Source organism: Ananas comosus, unplaced genomic scaffold (assembly GCF_001540865.1).
Source record: "Ananas comosus cultivar F153 unplaced genomic scaffold, ASM154086v1, whole genome shotgun sequence".
In the NCBI taxonomy this organism is placed as follows: Eukaryota; Viridiplantae; Streptophyta; class Magnoliopsida; order Poales; family Bromeliaceae; genus Ananas; species Ananas comosus.
The window spans coordinates 19,070-32,266 of NW_017890723.1; the positions used below are offsets into that span (position 1 = coordinate 19,070).

Sequence of the window (13,197 nt, forward strand, 5' to 3'; positions counted from 1 at the left end):
TTGTATTTTTCTAGACATTTAAAGTATATAATTTTTATAAATTTTGAAAGAGCGGTAGTTTGGTCATCCTTCTGAAAATTCGGCTCGAATCTGCAAAAACTAAAAAGGTGGCCCACTTTTGCAAAAGTGCAAAATTAGTGGATTTTTTATGCAAATTGGCCTTAATAGAAAGATACCTCCAAAATTTTCAAAGCAACTTTTCCAACTTATATGTCTTGTCCCTCCAAATATAAACCATCTCATTAAGCATGCTTACTAAACATGTTTTTGGTTTCTAAATAGTTAGAAGTAAAACAGATCGGTAGCTACAAATTCTGAAATCAAAAGAAAAGGCAAAAAGAAAAGATGCTAACGAAGCTCGATTTTATGAGTTCGAAATTTCAACATGGCGGAGAAGGCGCTCTCCTTCCTCTCTAAGGGGTGGCGTGAGGTGCGTGAGTCCACGGGCTTTGACTTCCGATATATCCACGCGCGCCCAGGCAAGCTCCTTCAAGTCCCTTACTGATCACGAACTCGAGAACCTCCTCCACTCTGCCTCCGCACTCTCAGACCTCCTGCGGTTGCTCGCGGTGGCGGTGCTATCATTGTTTTCCCTAGCGGCGATGGGGTCGTTCTCGATCTCGAAGCTCGAGATCGTGAAGCAGATTTGGTCCAATCTCTCGGAGATCCGGCGCGTGTAGTTGTCGCCGGAGTTTAGCCGTAAGGTTCTGGAGAGGTGGAATCCTAGGGCCTGGATTCGGATTTGATCTCTCAACCATCAAGAACGCTATCGTGGCGAAGGTGGATGAGTTTTGTGAAGTAATCGATCTCGTAAGGGAGAGGCGAGATTCGGAGAGGAGGAGGAGGAGAATGGTGCGGTGGAAGGGGAGAAGGGCGAGGAGTGGGATGTGAGTCGGAAGCTTGAGGAAGGAGGCGAAGGCGGTTGCTTTTAACATATCAAGAGGAGACGAACAATCCGAAAATGAAGGGGTAGCAAGTTAGCAGTCGAAGAAGGACCCGAAGCGTCCTGTAGGAAGCACCCGTTCGAAGCATCCCGTAGGAAGTCCCACTTGCAAGGTTGAGGAGAGGGACCAATTTATATTGGAAGTACTGCGACGTAGGTCTCTCAATAATCCTAAAATTAAGCTAAGTATGCCATGTGTATTCAATTACGGGGATTAATAATAGTTAATAGATAATAGATATCTCAACTCTCATTGAGATATGCAAATATTTGATTTTTGTAAGAAATTCAAATATTGTTTATGCAATTAGTATAGGATTTTCTCAGGTCATCTGTAACAACTCGGTACATTCTCAAAGTCCTGGGTGCCGGTTGTGGTTATTAGGGGTGGCAATTCAGCTCGCTGTTCGCTAGCCAGCTCATGTTCGGCTCGAAATGAGCTCGAGATCGAATCGCTCGTTTAGTAAACGAGCCAAACACGAGCCGAATTGTTTAGCTTATTTAATAAATGAGCCGAACACGAGCTATGGACAACTCGCTCGTATTCGGCTCGATAACAGCTCGAATACTTATATTTTATATTTATATAATTTATCTAATATATATTTATATATATAAATAAACAATTATATATATAATGTATATATATTTATTATTTGATTTTTAGTAAAAAAAAAATATAAAGCCGAGCTCAATTATAAAAACACTTATTTATATGTAAAGTTTCAACCATTAAATCAAAATTTAATAGATAAAAGTTTATAAATTTATTTTTTATATATATTCAATGTAATTTATTTAACTTATTATTCATTAGCCAGCTCACGAGCTGAATTTTTCGACTCGATACTTTTTTAAATGAGCCGAACACGAGCCAGCCCTAGCTCGCTCGTGTTCGGCTCGCTGACACCCCTAGTGGTTACGCGAAAAACTTTTGCAGGGGAGGATAATACGTGAACGAAAGGGCCGGTTATGCCAATAATGATAGGGATTCTCTGGTCATCTAGTACAACTTTAGTCAATTTTCTTTTGAATTTTGTTGGGTTGGGTTGAATTGGGTTTGTTGGACCTTAAATCATGAATAAACGACAGACCATAAAAATCATGTATAATAATATATTTATATTTATCTTTAATAAACTTGATAACGCTGATGTGTTATCTACAGTTTTTTTTTTTTTTTTTTAAGGAAAGTTACCACATTTTTCTTTTTCATGTCTTAAAATGTAGAATACGAATCTCAATTTCAATTTACACGCGCGGATAAGGAAATCTAATCCCATTAACTATCAAAACGATTTATCTAACCATGTCCATACTAACAGCTTTATTCGCAGATTTATAGGTAAGTAGAATTTTAAGAATTATTATTATTATTATTATTATTATTATTATTATTATTATCCAGCATAATTTATCCCCAAACGAAAGCCGCCCAAGCGTGACTCGAGCATTATCCGGAAGTATATATAAGTTTGGGAGTTTGGCTGGTATGTTTATGGAAGCACGGAGTTCTCTGTACTTCCAAGTTGTTTTTGATGTTCGGACTTTCGAATCGACGATCGCTTTATTAGAGTTGATCTAGAGTATTTGAAATACCTAGAAAATAAATTTTGTAATTTTTCGATACCATTTGTCTAGTGATCGAAGAGGCTCAAAATTAATAATTTTAATGACCGTGATGAGCCGGTTGCAAGTTTAATGGTGTAGAAATATCTAAATCACGTGAAATTTTAATAGAAAATTCTTAATACTATATAAAATAAGATCAATATCTTTGATCTAAATTTTTAATGTCATATCATTACATTTTGTGAGATTATTATTTTCAGCCGTTGATTTTGAGCCTCTTCGATCACTCGGCAAATGATATCAAAAAATCACAAAATTTATTTTTTATATACTTCAAATACTCTAGATCAAGTCTAACGGAGCCGATCGTCGATTCGAAAGTCCGAACATCGAAAACAAAGTGGAAGCACGAAGCCCTCCGTGCTTCTATAAGCATCCTAGCCGCACTCTAAGTTTGGATAAGATAAAATTATAATGATTTTATTTTCTTAATAAAAGAAAAAAAAAATGGAGGGACTAATTCCAAAATGTAGAATAGTTGAGGGTGTCGCCATGCATTTTCACCTTCGACTCTGCTCACCTCACGCTCGCATCGTCCCAAATCTCTCCGATTTCTCCTTCTTCCTCCTCCCCCTCATCTCCGCTCTTGTTACCTCCGCCATTTTTTTCTCCTCCTCTCCCGCTCCCATCAATCCACAAAATAAGAAACCCTAGCTCGAGCTCCGATCCAATCCGATGCCCCCTTAACCCCCTCAAAATTTCGAGGAGGAGGAGGAGGAGGAGGAGGAGAAGCGATGTCCCCCGCCACCGCCGCTGCTTCCCCTCGCAACCTACGACCCCTTCCTCGCCCTCGTCGATTCTACTCACTCCCCGTTCCTCGGTCTCGCCTAAAAACCCCTCCTTTCTCCAATCGCTCTTTATCCCCACCGCTTTACTCACAGTTCACGACTCTTGAGCCCAAAAGGAGTAGATTCGCCTCTTCGGTAAAGAACCCATCTCGGTGGCCGATCGCCGTCCACTTATCCGGTAACACAATACTCAGAAACCCACTTCTCCCAAATTCACCAAAAATGTGAAAAAAAAAGAAGAAATGATCGGAAAAGAAGCTAAAGATTTGATCTTTCAGGTGAGGATGTCAGTGGGAGTCGGGAGAAGGATCTACCGGTCCAGCCGAGCTTCGACTCCGTGCTTTCGGCGGTCGAAGTTCTCTGCATCGTGCCGCCCGCCATCTATTCGATCGGGTGCCTCATCGGGTCGGTGCTGCCGCCTGCGGCGGCCAAACAGTTCCAGGCGTCGGCAGGGAATAAGCTTTTTGTGTGGCAGTATTTTCTCTTGGTCGGTGCGGTGGCGATCGGGTGTTTGATTCGGTGGCGGCAGTGGCGACGGCTGTATAGGGTGAATGGGAGGGGTGTGAGTGTTGATCTGATCGGGAGGATCGAGACGGTGGAGGAGGATCTGCGGAGCTCCACGACCATCATCCGCGTGCTCTCGCGGCAGCTTGAGAAGCTTGGGATTAGGTTTAGGGTTACTAGGAAGGCCTTGAAGGAGCCGATTGCGGAGGTAATGCTTGTTGCTATGAAGCTGTGACTTGTATGTTTTAGATTAATTCTGCAATTTGAGGTTGCTTTTTTTGCAATTGGTCCTTATCTTCGGAGAATTTGTGATTGTACCGAACTTTAGGCCCTTGTACGTATAATCTCCTTTTTCGATAGTTTCTGCTAGAAATATTTGTCCAGATATCATCTCATTGTTATGCACAACGTAATCTAGAACGAGGACTTGTTTTAGAGTAACATCGTCGCATTTATATGATTTGCTACAGATATGGTGTGTTTGCTATGATCTTTTGGTGTTTCACATTTCATCATAAGAAATAAAAATATCTGCTTTGTCAGATCATGTTTATCCCGCTTCTGCTATTTACCTTCGATTTGCAATTCTTTTAAGTATATAAGCTCATACTCTTACTTAATGATAGATGGGCAGTGGTATGGGACATGTATACAGCATGATATTGTATGTTGATATGGTAAGCTTGAGAAAATAGAGTATAAGTTGATCAGGATACAAAAATGCCTCGAGATATTATACGTGCGCATATCTGATTATGCATAGAATACATAATTTGCAATGGTAAATTTATGTGCATTTGTATGATTCAGCTTCATCTGGCTCTTAAAGTGTACCATCGTATAGTTCTCTTCCTTATTTTATTTACATTTTATTTCTAATCAATACGGGAGAAGCTGATTTTACTGTAGTCTAACAATTCAGAAGTTACATCTCAACGCCCACTAAAGTCTTGTATAGTTGGTTAGAAGTAGATATCTAGACGATGACGGAATATAAATATAACCATGTTGAATAGTTATTAGATGGCTATGAATCTGATATCTTGTATATGGGTGTAAGGGTGTTGAAGGATAAGTAATCTGGAGTCGTAGAGTTCTCGGTGATGTAAAGAATATAGAGCTTAGGGTGGTTATGATTGAGACCTTTAACACTAATATAAATAGCAAGCATTTATGCCAGTAACTAACTATTAGGAGAGGAGAAATTGATGGTTCCTTTGCTTTTCAATTTTGGCTCCTTCAATTATCGCGTGCCCCAGTAAATTAAAGGTACTTGTGAAACCTAAATATTTACAATTCCAAGTTCCTTGGGCAGTAGTCAATTAAATAATAAAATCCCTTTTGAAGATAAAAACAAGAAAAAATAGACATTTGGTCAATGCGTTGATCCTGCATTCTTGCTGCATGTAACACATTTTTAACCTCAGAAATTGAAGGGTTTCAATAGGAGAAATAGACATTTGGTCAATGCGTAGATCCTGCATTCTCGCTGCATGTAACACATTGTTAACCTCAGAAATTGAAGGATTTCATTTTTATTCACTTATGTTTTGACATGTGTGCAGACAGCAGCTTTGGCACAAAAGAATTCTGAGGCTACTCGAGCACTAGCGATACAAGAGGACATTCTCGAAAAGGAGCTCGGTGAAATTCAGAAGGTTCTGTTGGCTATGCAGGTGACTCTTGTCAATGACTTTTTCTTTCCATGTTTATGTGTTTATGGTATTAAGGGTTAGCTTTTGTTAGGTTATGGCTCCTCATTACCACATGGTTTGCCAATTATTTTCCGGAGGGTTTCTTTCAAAACCTTAACATTATGTCTTCTATAGTTCAATGAGTCATATTTATGATGATTCTTTGAGTAGATCTTCATTCAGTCGTTTGTTCTGATTCCTTTGTTTTGCAAAATTAAAATTGAGAAGATCAGGGCAACCAAGATACCTGCCCTAAAGCTTGCAATGACCCTGGAGGATCTAGAATAGCCACATAATTAGACTTATTTGGCAATCTGGAAGCTGCTTCTGATAATGTGTATTCAGTTCTCGAATGCATTCTTTGAGTAGAAAAAACTGCTTATTTTGAGAATTTGATGCGTGAATGCAAAGATACCTGATGAGATTTAGCAAGATCGAGATGATCATAGAGAGTGATTTGATGTTAGACTGAGTACAAATTAGCTTAAATCAAAAAATTACTGGACCAAATCCAAAGCATACAACATAAGTATATTGATAAGAAGCGTCTTAGAAGACTGATGGTGGATAATGAATTGTTCATTCATGATGTCCAGTAATATAAAAAAGAACAACGCCAGAATGAGAGAGTTAAGAGAAGCAAAAGGTGATTAGGCGAACACTTAAAAAGCAAATTGGAATAAAGATCTAGGAGATATAAGCTGGACGATGGATGAAGTCTTCTTTTCACCGTTGAATACCAACATGCAGCCTCCCAGCATGCTAATTGGACTCCTGTCTCATGTTTCTAAAAGTTCAGCTTCAAACATTATTGTTAGCTGCTGCTTTTAGTTTCAAATCATGAACTTAAAATACTAACCTTATTCTGGAATGCCAATTGGGTCAGAACTGCATCTCATAAGAAACCTTCCTATTCTTCTATTTTTCATCTATGTTCTGTATTTATACTCGGATACTAAGATCTTCTATATGAGTCAGATGCCACCCATTTTTGACCTTTGTCAGCAGTAGTGATACGACAGGTTTGGAACCAACAAGACAAGTCTCTCCCTGCTAAATTCATCAGCTGTGTACGATCTTCATGGACAGCGTTTTTATGTCTTGTGACTAATATCCTCGGGCTACTGAATTTTTGGTCTTCTGTCCCCTCTTTACAAGTCGTGCGAATCCTATATCCCATCTTGATGTCGACCGTGCTGTATCTTCAAGTAATTAAATATTTGCCTGGACTGATTTGCGTGAAAGTGGAAGATCAACTTTTTCTGTGCAATATTAGTTGACTTCAATAATTGAGCTACTAGCTAAGTTTTCGAAAAAAAAAATAATTGAGTTAGCTCATGTTATTATGGATTTCACTGTTTGCTGTTTCTGATCTCACTGTGAAAAATTTCTGGATTCCATGCTTGACTGAGCACTCTCTTCAAAGCCGATTCAGATGCCCATCTAGTTTCACCTTCTTCAACTAAACATCTTTCTATTGAAATACTTACGCAGGAACAACAGCAAAAGCAGCTCGAGCTGATCCTCGCTATCGGCAAGGCAGGAAAGCTATTAGATGGTAAGCGAGAGTCTGCATTAGAAGAGGGCAACACCGCGGCTGCTACTCGCATTCCAGAGAAAAGGGAGACGGAAGAGCTCAAGGTGCAGTCTAAACTAGTTGCTGGAGGGAATGACAAACCCTAGATTTTCAATTCTCTTCGAATAACTTCTCGGCACGGCCCCTGGAGGTCACAATTTTTCATGTAAGTTTGGATTAATTGTATAATTAGGGTCGCGGTTAAGAAATACAAATATGGGTAATACGCGCCTGCAATATTAAATAGTTAATGGCTGTATATGATATGATATGATATGAATGTGTTGAGAAATCATTGGGTTGGAGCTCTAAGATTAGTTGTGTCAGCAATCCGATGAGCGCGGGATTTGGGAATAAATTCAAAATCAGACTTCCTATTGTAAAAACATGGTGATTATTTTTTTATCACTTATGAGTATAATATATGTATATACTGATGTATATATATATATATATATTATTTAACTTTATTTAAATTATGTAAATTATGTAAATTTAGTGAAAAATGATATTTCATCCTCGTTGAAAACTAAGAATCGGGTAACCATGATATTAAGAAGCCACGAATTCTTTTTAATCGACGATCATGTGAAGGTTTAAAAATACCTACAAATAAGTATATTATAGTACACTAACAAAAGCAACTCAGCTCATTTCTGTAAATTACCTTGTTTTCTTATTAATGAGGTTCATACCTCTACTATCTGCCTAATTTGACACTACCTATTCAAGAGCGTAAAAATTATTCTTTCTAATATAATTAAATAAACTTAACAAATTAATAAATAAATAATATATTTAAATAGTAGTGTCAAATTAAAGAAAAGTATAGAATATTACAAACTATAAATAAAATACACGTAAGTATTATGGATAGAGAATATAGCAAAATAAAAGCACAAATCTGAATATCCAGACATGGCAATAATCTGGAACAAAATGAAGTAAATAAAAGACGAGTTATGTTCCTTCTAATTCCATTGTCTTACATGGCGTGTTTTAATTTGGATTCCTTAGTTATTTATTGCATCACAAGAAGTGATTATCATCCTTTACAAATGGAAATTAAATAGTAATATTTCCTCGCCCCTTATTTTGGTAATCTTTTAAGCCAATTTCGATGTACAATCTAAACTTTGAATAAAAATTCAAATTTTAATATAAATCTAAACTTATAATAATGTACTTTTAATGTTTTCGTAAATAATCATTTTCTTCTATATTTCTACGACAAAGGGGTAACAACACGAAACCTTTGCAAAACTGCAACACTAGGAAAGAGATCTATAAGTTCATACTAAGTTTAGCAGGGGAGTTGGGGAACATCATACATTGAGCCCTATACACATATAGCTAAATAAAGGTACAGCAGTAGGAATTAGATGTCTATATTTATGCTTCTACTCTATCAAAATAACTAGAGAGCCACCACTGTAGTTTGAGTCTTGCAATGCCCACCGAAGAGCTTCCCGGAGAGTATGTCCTTGGTGAGTTTCTTGAATTCGAGCAAGTTGTTCCGTTTCTTCGAACCCTTCACGCATTTCCGCAGATAAGAATTCTCCTCCTTCAAGACGTCGAGTGACGAAGTGAGCTGCCGAATAACCTCCCTCTTCTCCTCGTCCTTCTCGGCTAATTCAGCTCGGAGAGCTGCGTTCTCCTCTTTCATTCTTGCTAACTCTCCTCCCTTCATCGCCTTCGCCTGTTCACTTTCGCTCTCCTTCGCTGATTTGTCTGTTAGCGTACACTCGGTTTCTGTCTCTTCTTGTTCAGGATCGTCGACCTCTGACTCGTCGGAATCAGAAGAATACGAGGTAAAAAGCGAGGACCCGTCTGACGAATTGTTGCTTACTTTTCGCGACCAGCTTCTGTCCAAGTGAGAGGGACCGAACAAAGCGTGGTGCATTTTACCACCTGACTTGAGTTGGTCATATTGCTCTGCTAACGAGCGGTGAGATCGATAGAAGTCCTCGATCATGCTCAAGAGTAGAGGCCGCTTCTTGTAGTACATCTCGGCACGCTGAGCAAATGAGTCGGCGTCTGCCTCCACTAGATTCAGCATCTGCTTGGTCTTATATTCAAGTTCTGCAAACGAAAGGGAGTGTTTTGTAACAACTGTACATGGCAGTTTCATTCAGAAAGTATACACTTAGTCGCCAAATTTGATCAGGAAATCGAGTGCAGTAATTTAGTAAATGCTATGCAGATAGAAGGAACCATCATCCAAGAGCTATGTGGATCTTCTAAGACTAAATCATGCAGAATTTTACAGCAAAGAAAAAAAAAGAGAGGAATTTCTTTCAAGTTCAACATTTGATCTACAACTGAAGATATAACCACAATTCAAAATGTTTAGTGATCAAATTTCAAGCAATGTAGAGTAATGTGTGGTACGACACATTGCGCAGAGCTCAACAAGGAAACAAAATAAGGTGGGATTTGTCCTCTCACGGTATTCGCGGAGCAAAACGGAGCAATCTAATTCGATGATCATGAAAGGCCAATTGTTTTAAGACTTGGACCCAAAAAAAAAAGAGAGTATAAATCAGCTACAATTATGAAAGACCAACCAAATACTAGATCATAGACGCATACACGCTTTATAAAATTTTGCTAAGAGTAAGAGACCCAATAAATCATTTTGTCTTTCTCTTTAACTAGGTTAAGTCGCAATCAAAACACATAAAATTTATACTTGTATATACGTTCCTCTATAGTGATCTTAATTTGATTAGTTATAGGTTAAGATTAATCGAAACAAAAGGAACCTGCATAGTAAATTATATGACAGATTTGCTTAAAAGCCGAAAACTCATATGCACTGAATTCAGAAAAGAAATATGCTACATGCCAACTTCGAACCACATTCAAATACACCCACTTGCCAAGTAAAACATTAGGATGAACTAGTCGTTGGCGACCCCATAAATTCGTACACGCTGTATCCAACTAATCGGATCTCCCTTCGAACATGATATTGCATCAGCCAAATGTTTCTCATGATCAGTGTTCTAAATAGCGGCCGCTATTGCATAATGTGCAAAGCAGGACTTAGCAGAGTGGGTTCGTAGTAGCGGCATTGGGCCCGCTGAAGTGGGGGTTATGAAGCAGGTCGAAGCGGGTGCTATGAGCAAAAGCTTAAAAAACTATTAATAGGTTAAAATCTCTTATCGAATAGGGTATTGAAGGTAAATAGATTTTCTATTTTTTCGCCTTTTTGGTTTGCTAAATCATAATATTTTAAAGTTAGTCTTCCCAATAATAACATTAAATATGCATAGACCTGCAATACTAGAAAGGGCAATGAATAGCTGTGTTTTCTTCTTCAAAATCATATGTATTTTATACAAAAGAGTATAGCCATATTATGAAACACACTATGACTTTGCTATGAGACACCCCAAACGCTATATACCCGCTATCTTCTATTTACAATCTTGCTCATGATACAACAACCACGCAACATTAAGGGCGTGTCTAGTTCGCGTTACGTAGCATTACAGATTATTTCGATATAACCAGATATCCGAGATTTCTGCATCAGATTCTACTATATTACATTACTGCGTTTTGTTTAATATATATAGTAATATAATGCTAGATTGCAGTGTATATAGGATTACTATGGTTGGTTCATTTTATAAAATTCAGTAATCCTGACAACAAAGTGTAATCTATTTCAAATTTGCCCTTAGTCATATTTGGCAAAACAATTTTTACTATTTACAAATAATATTTTTTTACTAAATTTTATTTTAAAAAATTTTCATTTTCATTTTAATTTTATATTCTAATTTTAAATTTAAATATTAAATTTTCAATTTTAAATCTGAACAAAAGCATAAAATTTAATATTAAGTTTAAATCTGAACAAAAACATAAAATTTAACATTTTAGTTTAAAATATAAAATAAAATTTTAAAATTTAAAATATAAATTTAAATTTAAATTTAAATTAAAAATCTAAAATCTAAATTTAAAACTTAGAATTTAAAATATAAATTTGAAGTTTAAAATTTAAAATTTGAAATTTGAAATTTGAAACTTAAAATTTTAAAAATAGAAATTTAAAATTTAAAATTTGACAATTTAAAATTTTAAATTAAAATTTTAAAAATAATGTATTGTGAGGATTTGGTGGCTCGTAGGGATAAAGTTGTAATTTTATATAATATGCAAGATAACCCGACATCACGAATATGTGATGCCCACCCCGCTCGCTCGGTAATATTTTTGAAGTAATCCTATATTACTAACGGATGAACCAAATACAGTAATTCTGACATAATTGCATGTAATCCTAACAGGATAATCCAAACCAAATATGCCCTGATAAGAGACTAGACACTTTAGATCAGGAAAATATGTCCATTGTAGATGGCCATCCAGCAAAAGCAAACCTGATAGCGTCGACGCGAGCCACGGGGACTGCCGCGAACTGTAGTGGCTTCCGAACCACCATGCTTGAGGGATCTTCTCCTGCGCCGCCGCCGCCGCCATTCCTTTCGCCTTACCTATGTAGATCATACACAAAGTTCAAATCATCACATGGTTACCAATTTGGGGGCTAAATATACAATCCAAATTCAATTATGAACCCCTTTTACCAGAAAAAAAAAAAAACAAAAACAACAGCAAAAAAATCCAAAAAACTCCGGTCCTTTTTCTCCTACAGCAGGGACTCTACATGATCATCATCATCATCTTGATTGTCTTTGTTTTTCTTCGCTAAAAGATTCAAATCCAATACTCAACCGAGTGCATTTTTTTTTTTTTCCTCAAGAACTACATGCCCAAACAAAAAACCCCCACACAATTAACTCACAGACACTTTCCCACTCCTCCAATATTTGCGAGCAGAGAAAGAATAAGAAGAGGAAGGCTTAGTTTTTGGAATGCGACGGCTTTCAAAATATTTCCTTCTCTTGAAATTGAACGGAGTTGGGACGAAAAGATATAAAAATATTCTTTTTCGTGTTGCGCGTTATTTTTTCAATCGCACGCAACGCAATCTTTTCGCAATTCTAAATAAAACTTGAGGCATCAGAACATACGCATTTAGACACTATATTTCTAAAAGCAATCTTCTCGCAGTTCCAAAACGAAGCCCGAGACGTCAGAACATACGCGTTCGGACACCTCATTTTTGAACGCAATCTCCTCGCAATTTCAAACGAAGCATCAGGATATACGCGTTCGGACACCGCATTTCCAAACTAAACCTAAATCAAAGCTCAAAAATCCTAAGAGAGAGAGAGAGAGAGAGAGAGAGAGAGATTGGGACCTGTGTCGCCGAGGAGTGAGCGTTGCTCCTCCTCTTCCTCTTCTTGTTGCTTGTGGGGGAGAGAGAGAGAAAGAGAGAGAGAGAGAGAGGGGGGGAAAAGGGGGGACTCCGCTCGTATATTTCAAAAACAAAAAAAAGAAAAAAAAAAAAAAAAGAAAAAAAAAAAAGCGCTTCCCCACGAAGCACGAGGAACGCTTTTTTAGGAATATTATTTATGATTCATTCCCACTTATACCTACTGGCTATTGGGTGAGGAGTGAGAGGACGCATTGCACAGTTGACAGCTGGCATGTAAATGCAGAGAGGAAAATTAAAAAAAGGAAAACTTCAATTACATCCCTGTCGTTCACCCATTTCTCACTTTGGTACGCTGTAATTCAAAAAATATTTTTTTTGGTAAATTATATAATTTCTTTGTTTTTTTTTTCATCGGCCTCTTTATTAAAGTATATAGAAAAAAAAATTAATTACATGTAGCTCTCTGAAAATATATTAAATAGCAAATATATTTCCATGAAGTTTCATTTTTCATATTTATTTTGGAAAAAGTCTTAACGTTTTTAAATATATCTCTACTGTTAGGATCCATTGAAAAAATATAGTTAACTATAGATAAAATACTTAAGTCTGATTAGTGAATAAAGAAAATTCATATTTTTTATCATTTTAATATTATTTGTGATAGTAAAAAAAGAAGAAGAAGAAAATGATCGTTGGGAATTTTTGGAAAAATATTGCTGCATAATTCTAACAGTAGAAATTTTTTGGAGGGACATATT

General features: G+C 36.9%; 2 protein-coding genes across 2 annotated transcripts; one reads left to right on the forward strand and one right to left on the reverse strand.

Moving 5' to 3' along the window:
* The first annotated feature begins 3,075 nt into the window (after positions 1-3,075).
* On the forward strand, positions 3,076-7,542 carry LOC109704151. Its single transcript, XM_020224888.1, has 4 exons — positions 3,076-3,541; positions 3,642-4,075; positions 5,433-5,543; positions 7,056-7,542. The coding sequence occupies exons 1-4, from the start codon at positions 3,310-3,312 to the stop codon at positions 7,242-7,244; spliced, it is 966 nt and encodes a 321-aa protein (XP_020080477.1). The 5' UTR covers positions 3,076-3,309; the 3' UTR covers positions 7,245-7,542.
* An 849-nt stretch (positions 7,543-8,391) lies between these two features.
* Positions 8,392-12,513, reverse strand: LOC109704150 (protein NETWORKED 3C-like). Its single transcript, XM_020224887.1, has 3 exons — positions 12,419-12,513; positions 11,535-11,648; positions 8,392-9,219 (listed from the first exon to the last, which is right to left on the reverse strand). Exons 2-3 carry the CDS (start codon positions 11,632-11,634, stop codon positions 8,555-8,557), a joined length of 765 nt encoding a protein of 254 aa, XP_020080476.1. The 5' UTR covers positions 11,635-11,648; positions 12,419-12,513; the 3' UTR covers positions 8,392-8,554.
* Between the last annotated feature and the right edge of the window lie 684 nt (positions 12,514-13,197).